The sequence below is a fragment of the Diachasmimorpha longicaudata genome, chromosome 4, assembly GCF_034640455.1.
Source record: "Diachasmimorpha longicaudata isolate KC_UGA_2023 chromosome 4, iyDiaLong2, whole genome shotgun sequence".
Taxonomy (NCBI): domain Eukaryota; kingdom Metazoa; phylum Arthropoda; class Insecta; order Hymenoptera; family Braconidae; genus Diachasmimorpha; species Diachasmimorpha longicaudata.
The window spans coordinates 6262886-6278791 of NC_087228.1; the positions used below are offsets into that span (position 1 = coordinate 6262886).

Below are 15906 nucleotides of genomic sequence, written 5' to 3' on the forward strand. Positions count from 1 at the left end.
GTGATCCTCTTTCGATCATCTGTAGATCAATAAATGCAGTCCATGGATACAGATATCCCAACGTAATATTTTCAAAAGTAGATCATTAAAATTTTGAATAGAATTCGAAATATCGAAGCTCCGACAACTACTTGTTATTGGTGGATATTTATAGTGTGTAATCAAAGATAGTAGATATCTATACTGAAGGTCTTGATTGGATATAATGATGGAATGCCTGATTATGTGAAATACTTGGAGTCTTCAAAAAACTACGAAAAATTATCAGTCAGAGGTTTGGACGATCCACATTCCATATTTGTCTAAGATGTTAGTTCTCCTCATGATATCTTATCATGATGGTGATATCGATTTCAGAAATCTACCAGACTTTACGGCTGTTCATAGACCGGTGATTACCGGATATTCTCAATATGAAAATAATTTTGTGGAGTATTTGCGAAAAAATATAACTGAAAAATGAAAATATGAATGAAATGAGAAAAAATGTCTTCGAAGTAACTGGGAAAACACCTGCAGTGCATATTTCTCTAATGTCTTATACAAATCTCCTGGAAAAGGAAAGTGTTGGCTGACCAAATGGTACGATTCATTCGAACATCATATGTCGAAGCTTAAAACATGACAAATCCATTTAGTCTCGGCATTTTGCATAAGTTGTGTACACAAGCGAATGTTTTGATTGCCAGTGGCGATAGAATACCTCAAGTGCCATTAATTTGAATGAGTAAGCAAAACTTTCTCTGCAAATTTCCATGAATACATCTGATGGAAGATTGTGAAATACATGAGATTTTTTTATTTATTTCTAACTCATACGGTATGTGGGCCACCTCGTTGGCTCCCTCTCCAGCTATAGGTATACGATAAATTCCCATAACGATGCAGTAAATCGATTGGGAAAGCGGAGATTCAACATTCGAAGGTAAAGTGCAAATACAGAAATCGGATACGTGTAGCATAACACTGGAGGACGTCCATCGGGTTAATCCAGTCAATGTGTCTCGTATATCAAAATTAATATACATAGTGTATTAGGATAGCGGGGTACAATATCCGGGTATATTCATCCCACTATTGGCAGTTTCTCAATTATGTAATAGTGATCTCAGGCCAGTTATCAATTACTAAGGATCACGGGGATTTTCTCACTTGTTATTGGAGAATATGAATTATTGCTGACTATAAATTCTATTGTAATTCCATGGAAATAACACTGGATTTTCCTGTAGATTTACCCAACTTACGTTTTAAAATATCATTTTATCAAATCGAATACTCAGTTCAGTTCGATTTTTGGACGAGCATATTTTATTCAAAGATAAAAAATCTTCTGAAAATATTACTAAGTATAGATATATGCTCTATGGATTAAGGGTTACATGCATTATATATTTATACGTGTCTTAGGAATAGGAAAGTGGTACGAATCGATTTGAAAACTTAATGTCAATGCAATTGTTGGGAATATCAAAATAGAAAAGACTAATAGGAGAAAAAGTCATGTACTCGAGGATAAATTTCAACCTCTACTTGTTTATTTATTCAGTATAGAATATATTTAGAATCACTATCTTAGACAATAATAAAACTAATTTTAAATATTGGAAAAATTTTGTAGATAAAAGATTTTAAAAGCTATTAACTCTGGGCGCAATTTCAGACCAATTCGCATTCTAAATATTCAATTCATTTCTCCCTGAACTGTACAATTATCAACTCATAAAGACAGCTGACGAATTTATTTTGACGATTGGAGAATTGCAGGAAATTTATTGTGAAAACCTTTCGATTTACTCGCATCACTGATTTATCTATTTACTCATCTGAATATTTTTCGAAGTCATGTTATTACTGGCGCTGCATTCTATTTGAACATTTTTTTTGTTTTTTACACTCTCTACTTTCATAACGATCAAAGTTTTTTTCAATGGCTGGGCGCTTCGTCTCCAGTAGTCTCTCACGGCTGTTAGAACTGAACACGTTAAAACTACAAGTTCGTGGGCATAATCAGGACAACATACAGTACGAAACCCTACACTGAAATTCTTCTAGACATATTTTGAGGGGATGGAGTGAACATCATACTTGATGATGGTCTTTAAACCAGAAATTCTCAACATTTGTAGGACAAAATGTGTACATTAATCACATTTTTACGACACATGCATTACACATACAGGAAAAACCACTTACATGTGACATGTAAAACCCGTAAACATCCCATAAAACATTATCGAATGGGGAGGTTAGAGAGTCAATGCAGAAGTGAGAAAACGGAGAAGACACACGAAACTTTAAAGTTTTCCAATCCAGAGTCGTCCTCAGATTTCCACCATCCGGAAATTGCCATTCTTTCCTAGACAACATTGCCGATGCAATTTCTACGAATAGAAGTTTTCCCTCCTCGTAAAATTTTCCTCCCTTAACAAAGAAACTAACTTCAAAAGAAAAATCTTCATTATTATTTTTACTACTTAAATATAAATTTTGATTTTTCTAATTCCGATTGACAGTTTCCCACAGCAATAACAATGACTCAAAATTATCTTAATTACCCACTCCTATTTTTGTCTTTATATCTGCTGAAAACATTATTTTTCAACCCTTGAAATTTTTATTAAATTGAAAAGAACATTAATTGGACACTCGTGAATAGCCCCGACTGCGAAACCCCTCACTGTCAATTCAATTAGCGAATGGATTGACTTATCATTCCACATTAATTATTATACATCACGAAGAAGTTTGATAAGACGTTGTTAGTCGGCTGCAGATTATGCCTAGAACTGTACCTGCAGTCTCTCTAGTACTTGGGGGTGAATAAAAGAGGGTTGGAACTCGTGACGTGGTTGTGGGGAAAGATCCACTTGTCTGGGGGCACTCGGGTGTGCACTCATTAGGAACCCCTGGGTCAATGAAGCACAAGATCTTTGCCCCTTCTGGATTTTACGTGTCAGAATACATACCAACCCTTCCAAGAACAATCGCATTAATGATAAGGAGTGGGGGACGTGACTCACAGGGTGCTCTATTCAATTCTTGATATTCCATTAATGGAGGAGGGGCGGTAATTGGATCTAATTGAGGCTTTCTAATATGTAAATTTCCCGCCAGTGAATGACTATCGAATCATCAAGTGCCACTGATTTAAAAATAAACTGTCTAGGGATATCGACCATTTTTTAAGGAGAAAATCAGGAGTTGAGAAAAAATGTAAACGGAGAGATCAATTACAAATTAATTTATTAGTGTTAAATTAATAATTCCCAGATTTTTCCTCGAAGGAGGAGCTCTCTATCGTGTCTATTAATAAAATAATATAGCCCGGACAATCTTCAATTCACGTCTGTACGATTCCAACCACTAGGAGAGCTTCGTCAGTCTTCAAAGCGGTCTCGCTAAATTTACATTTCATTTAAGAATTCATGAATTGAACCGAAATACCCATTGCCGTACCTCCTCGAGTATCAATATTAGTAGAGTAAATTTCAATTCTACCCCTGAAGACTCCTTCATTTTTAATCAATTTCAATATCCAATTATTCCCTCGGAATTTTTCATGATTTGACAATACAAAGAACATTCGTATTCACTACTGTCGAATGAAGCCACGATTTTCTGCCCTCTGAATTCAACGTGGAAAGTGCTCAATAATACTAATTGTTACCCTCCAACCACCGGTGAGACTGTGGCTTTCCGTATTTCAACGAAAATGTTGGTAGCCAGTTCGACTGGATTTTTACAACTCCGTCACCGCACAGTTTCGTGTTTACAAATTCATTGGATGTTGTTTAAACTAAGTTTCGCGTAGGAAACTGTCAATTGACATGTGAGAGCAAGTGTTCATGGCACACTACACAACACCGTTGAGTGTTGAGGACACGTTATGTGCCCGGGTGATACACCACGGCCAACACTTGTGTCAGTTCAATAGTTTAAGCTGAAGGAGAGAGTCACTACCCTGAAATCCTATCCCCTTTGGGGATGATGTTTCGTCGGTAGACATACCTGGGTGGGTGCTATGACCCACAAATGTCAGGTGGGCTTACCGATAAAATTCAATGATTTTTATTTCGCTTCAGGGACTTCAATGGAACCCAACAAATGATCAAATTCACCATCGCATTCCTCTAGATGCTCAAAATTCTATCTGCGTCAGGTCAGTTTGCCGATGACAATAAACGTAAATAGCATTGGGGATGAAACGCGTTTATTGAAGATCCCTTTTAACTCTCATCTGGTCTCGCGGCGTTTTACCCCACCCCGTTGATCGCATATTCTATATTACGCGAAACACGAATCGCATACTAACGTTGGCAATGTCGGTCCCCTTTGTCACGAATCTCATGCAAAAATCAGTCTCGTATTCATAATCCGTTGAAATCTGTGACATTCTGGGTGGTTTTGACAAGTCAATGGCTGAACTTGTTAATTATCGTAATAAGATATTGATTTTTTTTAGTTATTAATTTTTTTTCCGTGTCGCTTCATGACAATGGCTTCGTTGGATTGATTGGCTCCATTGTCTACCCTCTGGTGCAGAATATTGGGCTACCCCTTCCGCAAAATTACTGTCATGTTGACAATCTGCAAAAATCGGTGCCAAAGTTCTTCCAATCATTGAGCAGGCGCTAAAAGTAGACTAGGTCAATTACCGACATTGTTAGTATTGTCAATGATCCTTCAACAATGGTAATAATTAGCCCTCATCAGAGTCTCCATGATCTTGTTAATTAAAAATCATTCAATAACACCTCAATTAATTTTCCTACAGTATTCAAGATAATTGCAATTCCCATCGCTGCAGTACTCGTTATATATTCATTTTTTCAGCTGAATTTTCATAATTGTACATTCATTCCACCTCTAAATCGTCTCCGATCGGTGAACGAATCATCAGCAGATAAAAGACTTCCTCAGCCCCGTGAATGGACTCAATAAGAAAAAAAGGAAGTCGGAGGGAATTCAATCGACTGTAGGAGGGCAAGAGAAAAAAAAAATTGCTCTTTTCGTTTACTATCGTTGAACGGGAAAACTGGTGACATCCGACCCCATGTTTCAACCCACTCTCCACCCCCTCGACTTTCGTTTCATCCGGCTCATCGGAAATTTCCATTTCCTTCCCCTTTTTTATGGATTGAAAAGATACCTTAGCCTGTGATCGATGAGGCAGTCTGTTTAACACTCTTTCCATTGCCCCAGACAATTTGTTGGATTACCGAAAATATATTATATACATCCTCATCTGGCAAAAGCCACCAGTGGGCCCTGACCACTGGATGAAGCTCATCTGATCTAGACCTGATTAACCCGAGTGAAATTAGCACCCGGGCAGCTCATTCTTTCGGCATCCTCTACGAGAGCTGTGTAGCTGTGTAATTTTCCAGCTCCCCAATATCCACTCCTGTTCATTAAAACAATGACGCACCCCTCAAAGGCTTCATCCCCATCGTTGGTGTACCTCCCCCTCGCTTACCCCGTTGGAAAATGATATCACCAGCAGTACGAGATCCAATTATCCTTCTGAAGGTGTGTGCTGTGTACATCAAGCGTGGCAAAACAGTAGCGTTTCATAAACATTAATATTCACTGCGACCGCAGGTCTCCAGGAGCTTCTGGGGAAGATATCTCCCTATCCCTCAGTTCTCCACCCGAGCAAATTTAGAAACATCGCGTTAATCATAACCATGCGCTCTCGCCAGACCAGTCGTGTAATTGGCCCAGGGGAGTACTCGGCAATTTTATCTGGGATTCAAACGCGAATTGCAATTTCTCTCAGCTATCATTGTACACTGTATATTTTTATGCGATAATTTTTATTCTTATTTGCATCAACGTAACCCGACTGACACAATCGATTGCCAGTTTTTTTTTTATGTATTTCTCCCGCGATCTCCGCTCCACTTTACCGAGGAAATGTTGAGAGTATATAACTGTCTGGGGATCACAAAAAATACCGTCAATCATCCCTATTCATTTTTTTTTGCACTCGTGAATATATGTAACAGCGGTATACGGTAAGACCGGAAGTTACGGTGGGTTATGCTCGAACGATTCCCCATACTCCGTTTATTCTTCTACCCTTTGCCAACCCCCTACGTGTGATATATATTTTCACACGAGGATTTTCAAGCCGTAGGTTTTTTGAAAACTGAGAAATAAATGCCTGTCCTCGCAGCATCCACAAATATATAGTGTTACTCCTTTGGACTTGTGCTCACGCGCGCTTCGTGCATCCGGTGCTGTGATCGATATCGTTTCCATATGGCGCCACTCACGAGCAGTGTGGGGTGATACTCAGGTGATGGGGTTAGTCTATTATCGACAATTCGGATTTTGATGGGAATAATTCGATGAATAATGGGGGTATTACATTGGAAATAACATATTGTGAAGACTGTTTCGTATTCTTCAACGAGGATGCCGATAATTTAGTTAATGTACGGGGTAATTTGTAATCGCTGATGCACGATATCATGTGAATTGAGGACATCGATCACGTATTGGGGTATCGCCGTCGTATGCAGCAGAGGAAAAACATAATTAACAAATTGGGTGAGGAATATTCAACGTCCGATCAGACGAACAAAAATTTCCTGAGGGATTTAATGATTTAAGTAGAACAAATCAATGAAAAGTTCAACAAAAACTACCCCATGGGGTTTGGGGGTTCTGAGGCACAAGGTCACTTCAGGAAAAATTACCAAATGAACTTAATTCTCCTGTAATATCGTGTGATAATTCAATTTCTTTTGCGAAATTACCAAACTTTTTGGATAATTCTTAGAGAACTTTTCTCTCTTGGTAACATGGAATAAAAATTAATCATCCTACATTAATTTTCACCAACCTTCAGGGTGGAAATGAGGTAAAGATGGTTCATGAGACAGTTTATAGACTGGTAGGGTAATTTCTACCAAAATTTTTCTCCGTCCAGACCCTTTTGACTCGAAACTCTCAGACATCCAGTTCAACGATGTTTTCCTCTGATTTGAACAAAAAGAAAATCCGCAATACCAATGTCAAATTGAAAACCTCTGAAAATGTAATCTCTCAAAACCCAACTTTATCTCATCTCTCGTGCCACCCGTATCTCCTGAAAACTTTCTGATAATCCCACCCCCGTTGTTTTCTCTCTTAATACCAACCCCTGGTAGCATGGAAAACTCCAGTTTTTCTTTACTCACTTTTCTCCATCCTCTTCATCATCACCTCCAGCCCCTCGTCCACGAGTACCCACTATCCCCAACCTGGATATTAATCTTTCTGCTCAAAAGTTAGAAACGCTGAGTTATTAATCAAAGTCCTCCTCAGTGAGTCGCTCGCGGATCGTCGTATAATTTTAACTTGGTGGTACTAATCACAGGGTCCAACCAATTAATTCCGAGTCTTGCATCAGCAAGCCAATGCTGTTTTTTTTCCCCCTCTCGGTGGTACTCAGAAATTCTGATGAGTGGGTGGAAAATAAGGAGTTGAGGAATTTCAGAAGAAAACCCCAATGGAAAACGTTCAACTTGAATTATTGACATAATCGATACCCCAACTTCACTCTCGAGTGACGCAATCGTGGAGCGACGTTGCCAGAGGGGGAAAAAAAAAATAATGAACATAAAAAAAAAAATCTAATTTCCATCGGTGGAGGGGCAATTGCCGACACGAAGAGTAATGAATGTGTATAGTTGAATTTTTACGAGGTCCTGATACCGGGTGTAATCAGCCCTAGTTGTTAATTGCTGGGTATATACCACCGGAGGTTTTTCAACTGGCACAAAACTACCGACTTATTTATAACGCCGGTACGTGACATTAAATTTATGCATTTAATTCATCATAAATGCCGGTAATCTCATCAGCATCGGTGTGTCATACCCTCGATTATACATTTTTCGGTCGTCAAGTTTACGTCGTCGATCGCCAACGCCAACGCCTCGAGTCCAGGTCAGATTGAAATTCCGTGGCGCAGCGAAGCGTCAAAAAAACGTCTCCTCGAGTGAATCATAATTCTCAAATGATGACTGATGCTAGCGAACCCCTAGCTAACAACCGCCACAAACTTCAAAACATCATTTTGAAAGTTACCATTGAAACTGAATAGAGCAAGAGTGTTAAATAATTTATCCGCAAGTTTCGTTTAACAAACTTGAAACAGTTTCACTTTAAACGGGCTGGGTGGAAGTGCCCATTAAGTTTGAAATGTGCAGTTTACGTCTATTCGCAGAAGAGGATGAGAGGAGAATAGTTGCGGTGCACCCCTGCCGCCCTCGATGGATGGGTTCACCCTGGTATAACGCTATTGAACCCTAGATTCAGAAGATCGGGAGAGTTCGATATGGGAAAACAGTTGTCCAATAAGCAGATATAAACTTGGCGGAAATCCAAGACTCCAAGTAATACGTTACCGTCGGCGCATTGAACTTGGACTCTGGTGTTATTTCTGGTGAGAACAAGTTCGGTGGAAATAACGAGCTTCACGATTCAAACGGAGCGCTGATGTGTAAACATTTTGCCAATCGCTGTCAAAATTTTGTGGTCTTTGTTGAAAAATGAAAAGTTCGTCAAAATAAAATAAATTTAAATACTAATTAATCAACGCCGACTCTACCATTCATCGATTGTTCTGATGAGATTACTCAGCAGTGAAAAGGGAATTGAATGAACAAGTAGTCGAAAACTCCTCATTTTTCCAATCAACAGAATTTGTAATTCACTAAATACTTGCTTGCGTTGATAAAATTGCCAATTAGTGAAACTAACGAACTTCGGGTCATGATAAAATTTCCTTCTTGAGGTATTTTACTTAAGCCCCTTCAGTACCTCGGCCTTCGATTCACGAAGGGGATCTGAAGGACTTTGGTGAGGAGTGTACCTCTCACAGGAGGACAATTGTCCAGAGGTATCGATCGTAGCTTGGCAAGAATCCAGGGAAGAAGTAAGACCGCACTATCAGAGCATCGACATGTACTTCAGACTTGTTCAAAGCTCGACTCTAGTGATTGCATGTCAATAATTACGGGATTAGACTGGTTTTTATCACCTGTACACATATTCAACTCAATTGTCCCCAGTTTTTCTTTGAAATGCTCACACGAAATGTTATCCGTAAGGAGTTTATGGCTCTAAAACTATTCTCTGTAGTGAGAGAAAAAAAAAATTCTGCTGAAAATTATACGTTTCCCTGGGGAAGTCTTTTGTCGCGTCGAATCAATTTGCTTACGGACATGAAAAAAGGGTTTCTACCAAGGTACCATAATTATTGTGCTAATAATTGTTCAGCGACGTTACAAGTGCGCAAAGAAAAATATTTTCGCACGTCTTATCGAATGTCTTTTCCACTTTTTTTGAAGATGAAAACAATTTCAGACGCTTTCTATACGTGAAAATATTCGCGAATGGTGATCTAAGAAGCTCAAGGAGTTATTCATGAGTCCCAGCAGGCTGAAATATTTATCAAGACACTTTTAACCGCTATTCATCATTCATGTGTGCCTACTTGTCGTCGTAGACAGGATTGATATTTTTACACCATTCGCTGCATGAGACTGGAGGTCCTGAAGTGAATATACAGAATGAAAATTCCCAAAATATTTGCCATCACACTACTCGACGATTGAAATATTACAAATCGTATTACCCGAGTACTGTTTCTATGAAGAGCTTCTGAAGTACCTGAAGTACCATAAAATGTCTCACATTCTTTTTCAGCATCTTCACATTATTTTCCGTTCTTAATTACGTGAATTACATCATTTGAGCAAAGCTTTATGTAATAGGTTCTTGTTTATCATTATACAATTAATGATAACATCTTTGACCCAACTGAAATAATTTCCAATAACAGCAAATTGATTCTTTGTTACATTCTCCTATCATTTCTATGCAGATGTCATGAAATATGTTGCATAAGGAGATTACATAACCCACGTCCCTGATCATGATAAAAGTCTCGATAAGGAGTGGACCGATGTAAATATCAACTAATCAGCAGATGTCAATGTCCATAAAAAAATTCATCGCCTTGAAATAGTGCGGTGGCCAGAGATTTTCATTCATTTCCAATAATCGTTTACTACGAGTGGTTACATTCAGATTCGCGTTGATGAGAAATCGTGTCGCCATGAAGCTAGTGATTGGACTCAGTCTTTTCGTACTGTCATCCGTGTACGGGGAAAATGTTTGCGGTGAGGATGAATCAGGTTTTACCATCTGCCACAATTCTGATGTGGTGACATCCATCACCAAAACTGGTAATAGCCGAGAGCTTTCCGCATTACTGGAGAACGATGTAACGATCGGGCCCCAGGCGATGAAAGATTTGGATATCGACGAGCTCAACATCAGGTTTCACACCCCTGACAAATTCAACAGATCAACTTTTCACACTCTAACGCTCGGACCAGAGTCATTCACGGGGATCGTCCAGCTTAAGGATCTCCTCGTCGAAGCAGCAAATATAATAACGGAGGGAAATCCTCTTGCGCCTCTGCAAAATTTGCAAAAATTATCGCTGACGACCTGCGACGTAGATGAAGTACCGACTGAAATGCTGGCGTCACTCCCAAACCTTAAGGAACTGTCTCTTCAGGAGAATGACATCACGACTATCAAACCAAATGCGTTTGTGGGATTGAAAAATTTGATGTCGTTGGATCTGAGTCAGAATAAACTGACTAATCTCGAACCGGGTTGTTTCGATGGTCTTGATGAGTTGAGAGCGCTGGATCTTTCCCTGAATGATTTCACCGCTGTACCAGCGGCCTTCAAGGGACTGAACAATCTACTGAGGCTCGAAATGAGTTACTGCTTTTCTCTTGAAAAAATTGAACCCCAGGCCTTCAAAGATATCCCGAAGCTCATAATTCTTGAACTGAAGTTCAACGAGTTGACCACGTTGCAGCCCGGTATGTTCGATGAAGCCCCAAATCTGGAGGTCCTTAACTTGGATGGAAATTCCATTGGTGATGTCCCAAAGGGTGTTTTCGATAAACTCTCGTCCTTGAGAGAGTTGACCCTTACCAGCAACAACATCGCAACCATCGAAGCTGGTGCATTTTCTGGATTAAATCTCAGGGTGCTTGGACTCGCCTACAACAAACAGATGTGCACCATCGAACCTGGTGTCTTCAATGATTTAAAAGTTGAACATTTGAGTCTCGTGAGCAACAACATATCGGAAATTAAACCACGTGCACTGAGTGGCTTAACGTCAACATTCCTCGATCTGGAGGGTAATAAATTGGGGAAAATTGGGACCGAAGATTTGTCTGGGGTAACCACGTTCCTCCTGGATTTGAGTAATAATGAAATTACTGAAATCATGCCCGATGCGATGGAAAATACTCAGGTTAAAAAGATCGATTTATCTGGAAATCCTGTGGAGGTGAAGGATAAAGCGGCATTGGGTTTACCTGACGACGCATCGATCATTAACTGATTTTCTATAATTCTCCGATGTTCCAAAGTCATGTCATTGAAGATATGAACTGAGATGAAATAGAAAAATATATTGAGATGATTCCAAACCTTCGTGTTTATTAATTTTCATCTAATTTTCTTCTGTGCGGGGAGTTATCATCACATTCCGTAAATTATCGTTCCGCACTCGTTTCCTGATCTATCGGATAAACGCAAAAGCAAAAAGTCTTGTAAAACCCGTTCGCTCTGCGATTACTTGACCCGTTTGATAATTTTTCTCCAACTTCTGACCCCGTATAATATTCTCTCTCCGCTCATCCGAGATCCCGGGCTTTCCGAACTTTTCACCGCGAAATCATCATAATAGCCACTACATATAACAGCACATAATAGCTAAGATAAAAACTTTAATTATCCTTTTGTCAATAACCGGAGAAAATAAAATGCAGCCACAGCGGACGAGAATGGCTCACTTCACCCTGAGAATCGCGGTGTTAAACGAGATCCGCATCATCTCTACCAGGACCAGCTGGCTTTTACGATTCTCCGAGGGGGTAACACACCCAACCGAGCTTGAATCGACCGATTGAATTCTTTGAGCTTAAAAAAAAAAATCAACTAATTGAACCATCAACTTTATTTGCCCTCATTTTCCTCCCTTGCTGTTGAAAACAGATGTCGCTGAGAGGATAAAAAAAATTTTGAGAAAGTCCTTGTGGAAAAAAAAAATGATTCAATGTTGTTTTTTTAAACAGCCCAAGTAGACTCTAGAGTTCTCAGATTTCTCAGTGTCACTATGAAGGTGAAGAAATAAAAGAGAACGTCTTTATCAGGTTTTCCCCCTTCTCCCTCCCAACGCCCTTCGCCCACATGGCAATGGGAAACAGAAGTTCCCGAGTGTTAGATAAAGGGGAATGAAAAACACCGGTAAAAGCTCGGAAAAGATCTCTTGTCAAAATGTACGCAGCAGATGCGGAGGAATATCCAACGGTATCGAATTTTTTTTTTTCTCGTCGGTCATTTTTTTGCAGCCGTGATATTCCCATGTGAATCTGGTTAGCCTTTTATAACCCGTGGGGTCTGCAGTAAAATAGAGAATGTATGGAAATTGACGGGTTACATGATATTCCCGAGATAATAGGGATGTAAAGTCCGAAAACGTCCCCGAAAGATGGGTCTCACCGTTTACCGTACATCTAGGGATAGGAATTTGGATGAAATGGGAGCCCTGGGATCTACGATTTATTTCTAAGGTCAATACCAATAACTATAGGTCATTGAACATGCCTATCAACACCTGCCAAAACAAATGATTACGTCATAAATATCTCCTGCAAATAATCAATCGAATTACCTCGAATGAAATTAGGGAATTATCGCGTCGTTCAATGGAGGGAAAAAGAATTTTTTAATGAACTCGATTGGTAAATCAATTTTTTTCAATATCCATTTGATGTCTATCAATTTTTATCGATTAAAAATATTAATACTCCGTTCAATATCAAGATAAAATCCGTTGGATGGTCTGATTCCCCCGTTAGCTGCTTAAACTGCTGAAACTCCAATCGTTTCTAGTCCATTGGCGTTTAACACCGATATCCACTTCCACGACAATGAATGAGATATCCTCTGAGTTTTCGGTGGCATTGAGAGAGACAGAGGAAGGGAAAACGAAACCCATAGAGGGTAGTAAAGGCCCGAGTCCATATCCAGTGGTGTACACCAGTTTGCTGCATCGTGATTAAACATTTCCAACTACTCACGCTACTTTTCCACCGGAATTCATCCCATCCAATTCACTCGTCTCACCCCTCTGAATTGTTCGATCAACGTCTAGTCCTTCCCCCCGTCCGATAACTTCTTGTTGAATGAATTACATTTTGCAATTCACTGGGAATTAGTTCATGACTTATTAAGTAGTTTCAACTACCAGACTCAACCCTTAAAGATTATGAATTATTCAACGATTCAAGGAGCCGTATAGATAACATTCAACTCTTAACTTTCATAAGTATCTATTTACTCAGGTAAGAGGACTTTGGGGTGCGGGGGGTGGAAGTTGCTCCAGTCGTTCTGAATCCGGGGAAATTGCAGTCATCGCAATTACAATTGACACTGAGCATTGAAATAAAAAAGTTTCTAGTCCCCCACGACCTGAAATTGATATCCAGAAACACCTCGCTAACGATTTCTTCAAACAGTTCATTAGTTGACAGTGGATCTAATGAATCTAATCTTTACAGACATCAAGCTCCAAGGAATATTGAATTCTGATCATCTCAATAGCATTTACAAATCGATTTCCAAAGTATACCACATTCTCTTTACTAAATTCAGCTCATCTTGGTCTTCTTATAGGTGTAAAGAGCCAGGAAGGTACCTGGAGAATCTGCCAGCCACAGCTGTCATAATCTGCTTCCACAACGAAGCGTGGTCGGTGCTCCTGAGAACAGTTCACTCAGTCCTGGACAGATCGCCTGAGCACCTCATCCAGGAGATCATTCTCGTCGATGATTTTTCGGATATGCGTGAGTAATACTGACATTTTCTCACTCTTCGTGCCCCAGGTTAACACAATTTTCCACCTCCTTTTTCCTTTATCATTCATTGTCCGTCACGCTGTTAAATTTAATACGTCGTAACTGAATGCGTCCGGCTAACAGGGGGGTGACGTAATTGCACTCAGTTTTATGACCTCCCCAAAGGCCGGGGGTAAGGCTGCAAATGAGGACGGAAAAAGAAAGCACAGCTATAACGTGGTGAACAATAAAGCAATGGATATGCCAGAGAATTAAACAGACTGAAGGTATCACGAATGTGGGTATGTCTGTGATGGCTATGAACGAGAGAGAAGTCAGTCTGTACATGACTTGGATACAGCGATGCTTTTGGCACTTCCTTTCTGCTTACCAACGAAAGTTGGGTGGAGATAAGAGCCAACTGGCCGGAAGGTGTTAGCCATAAACATACTTAGACTGTACTAAATGGCGGGTGAGCTTTGGGCTTTTCAGAATGACCCACGTGACTTGGTACTATTATCAGGGCGGTATCTGGGGATGCGTGGTATCACGCTATTCTGGTTCATTGTACTGTCAGGATGATGTACTTCAGGGGGAGGATGTGAAGAATTCAGTGGTCTTGGTGTGTCATAATTTTGGATTAGATGATTGGGGGTGGAAGGGATGGGTTGATGGAGAGGATTGGGAAGAACAAATGGTTGATGTTAAGGCTATGGTCTTGTGATGAACTGGATAGGTCAGCGCACTGATCTATTGCTTCATTCGTGTCCAGGAAGACTTGGAATAATTCCATATTTAAGTACATTTACTTTTACCTCACAATCAGTTTAAGTTGTAGAATGGAATGTACTTTAATTTTTAATTTTAAGTGAATATCGATTCCACGTTAAACGAGAGAATCTCTAAAATTATTGTCATCAAATTCCTTGAGCTATTCTTGGGTGAATTTTCCTCAGGTCTTAATAGGTTCTAATTGATCTTAGGTTATAATTGATGGATTCTTAGGTTTTAATTGATAAATTTTCCATTCATTTTGAAATAACCCAGATTCTGGAATTCAGAGGTTTGTAGTTCTCTCAATTTTCTCTGGGAATATAAAATTGTCCTGATGAAGAGTGCTTTCACTGGAAGATTTAATTCCACGAATGACACCTATAAGAATTAGCATAAGTAGACGTCCCACCTGAGTACCCCAGTGTCATTTCGTTCTGTGCATCACCAGAGGTTAGGATTAACAGAATAGAAACTCCGAAGTAACGATTGGAGCTTCGCAATTAGCTTGGCGGCGAGTGATTTATTTCAACAAATGGCTTTATGAGGCACCTCTCCGCTAAACTCCCAGCTAATCTTAAGCCCCTCAGTGTCCCCCAGGATTATCCAGTACATGCAGTATAGAGGTGGATTTAACCGGATCAATTTGTGCCTGTATCTTTGTTAACAGATCCAAGCCGCAGACTTGATTAATTACTAATGAAAGAATTATTTTTTTCGACAATATTTCAGCGCATTTGAAGCGTCAGTTACTTGACTACATGATGAACTACCCTAAAGTCAAGATAATAAGGGCTGCTAAACGAGAGGGGTTGATTCGTGCTAGACTTCTGGGGGCAGCAGCTGCAAAAGCTCCGGTTTTAACTTACTTGGACAGTCACTGTGAATGCACCGAGGGTTGGTTGGAGCCATTGCTGGATAGAATAGCTCGTGATTCTACGACAGTTGTTTGTCCAGTTATCGATGTCATCGACGATACCACCCTGGAGTACAACTTCCGGGACTCCGGCGGTGTCAACGTCGGCGGTTTCGATTGGAATCTTCAGGTATTCAATTTTTCCTTCACACTCGAGCAGTTGAGATAATTGTCCATCCACTTTAATGAATAATTAGAGCTTGAAAACTTCCCGCAATTACTCTTGAAGTGTTGATAACAGATTCTGATAAAAAAAAAAAAAGCTGTTACTTGTGAATAATAAAT

At 39.7% G+C, this 15906-nt stretch overlaps 2 protein-coding genes across 4 annotated transcripts in view; both read left to right on the forward strand.

The window, feature by feature from the left end:
- Positions 1-15906, forward strand: part of LOC135161084 (putative polypeptide N-acetylgalactosaminyltransferase 9) — a 90087-nt gene that overhangs the window by 62033 nt on the left and 12148 nt on the right. For all 3 annotated transcript variants that reach the window (XM_064118357.1, XM_064118355.1, XM_064118356.1), the window contains 2 exons: positions 13774-13943; positions 15438-15751. In XM_064118357.1, the coding sequence (XP_063974427.1) occupies positions 13774-13943; positions 15438-15751 (484 nt within the window). The remainder of the gene's footprint in view (positions 1-13773; positions 13944-15437; positions 15752-15906) is intronic.
- Positions 10040-11522, forward strand: LOC135161092 (leucine-rich repeat-containing protein 15-like). The gene has a single exon (XM_064118372.1). The coding sequence runs from the start codon at positions 10100-10102 to the stop codon at positions 11432-11434; it is 1335 nt and encodes a 444-aa protein (XP_063974442.1). The 5' UTR covers positions 10040-10099; the 3' UTR covers positions 11435-11522.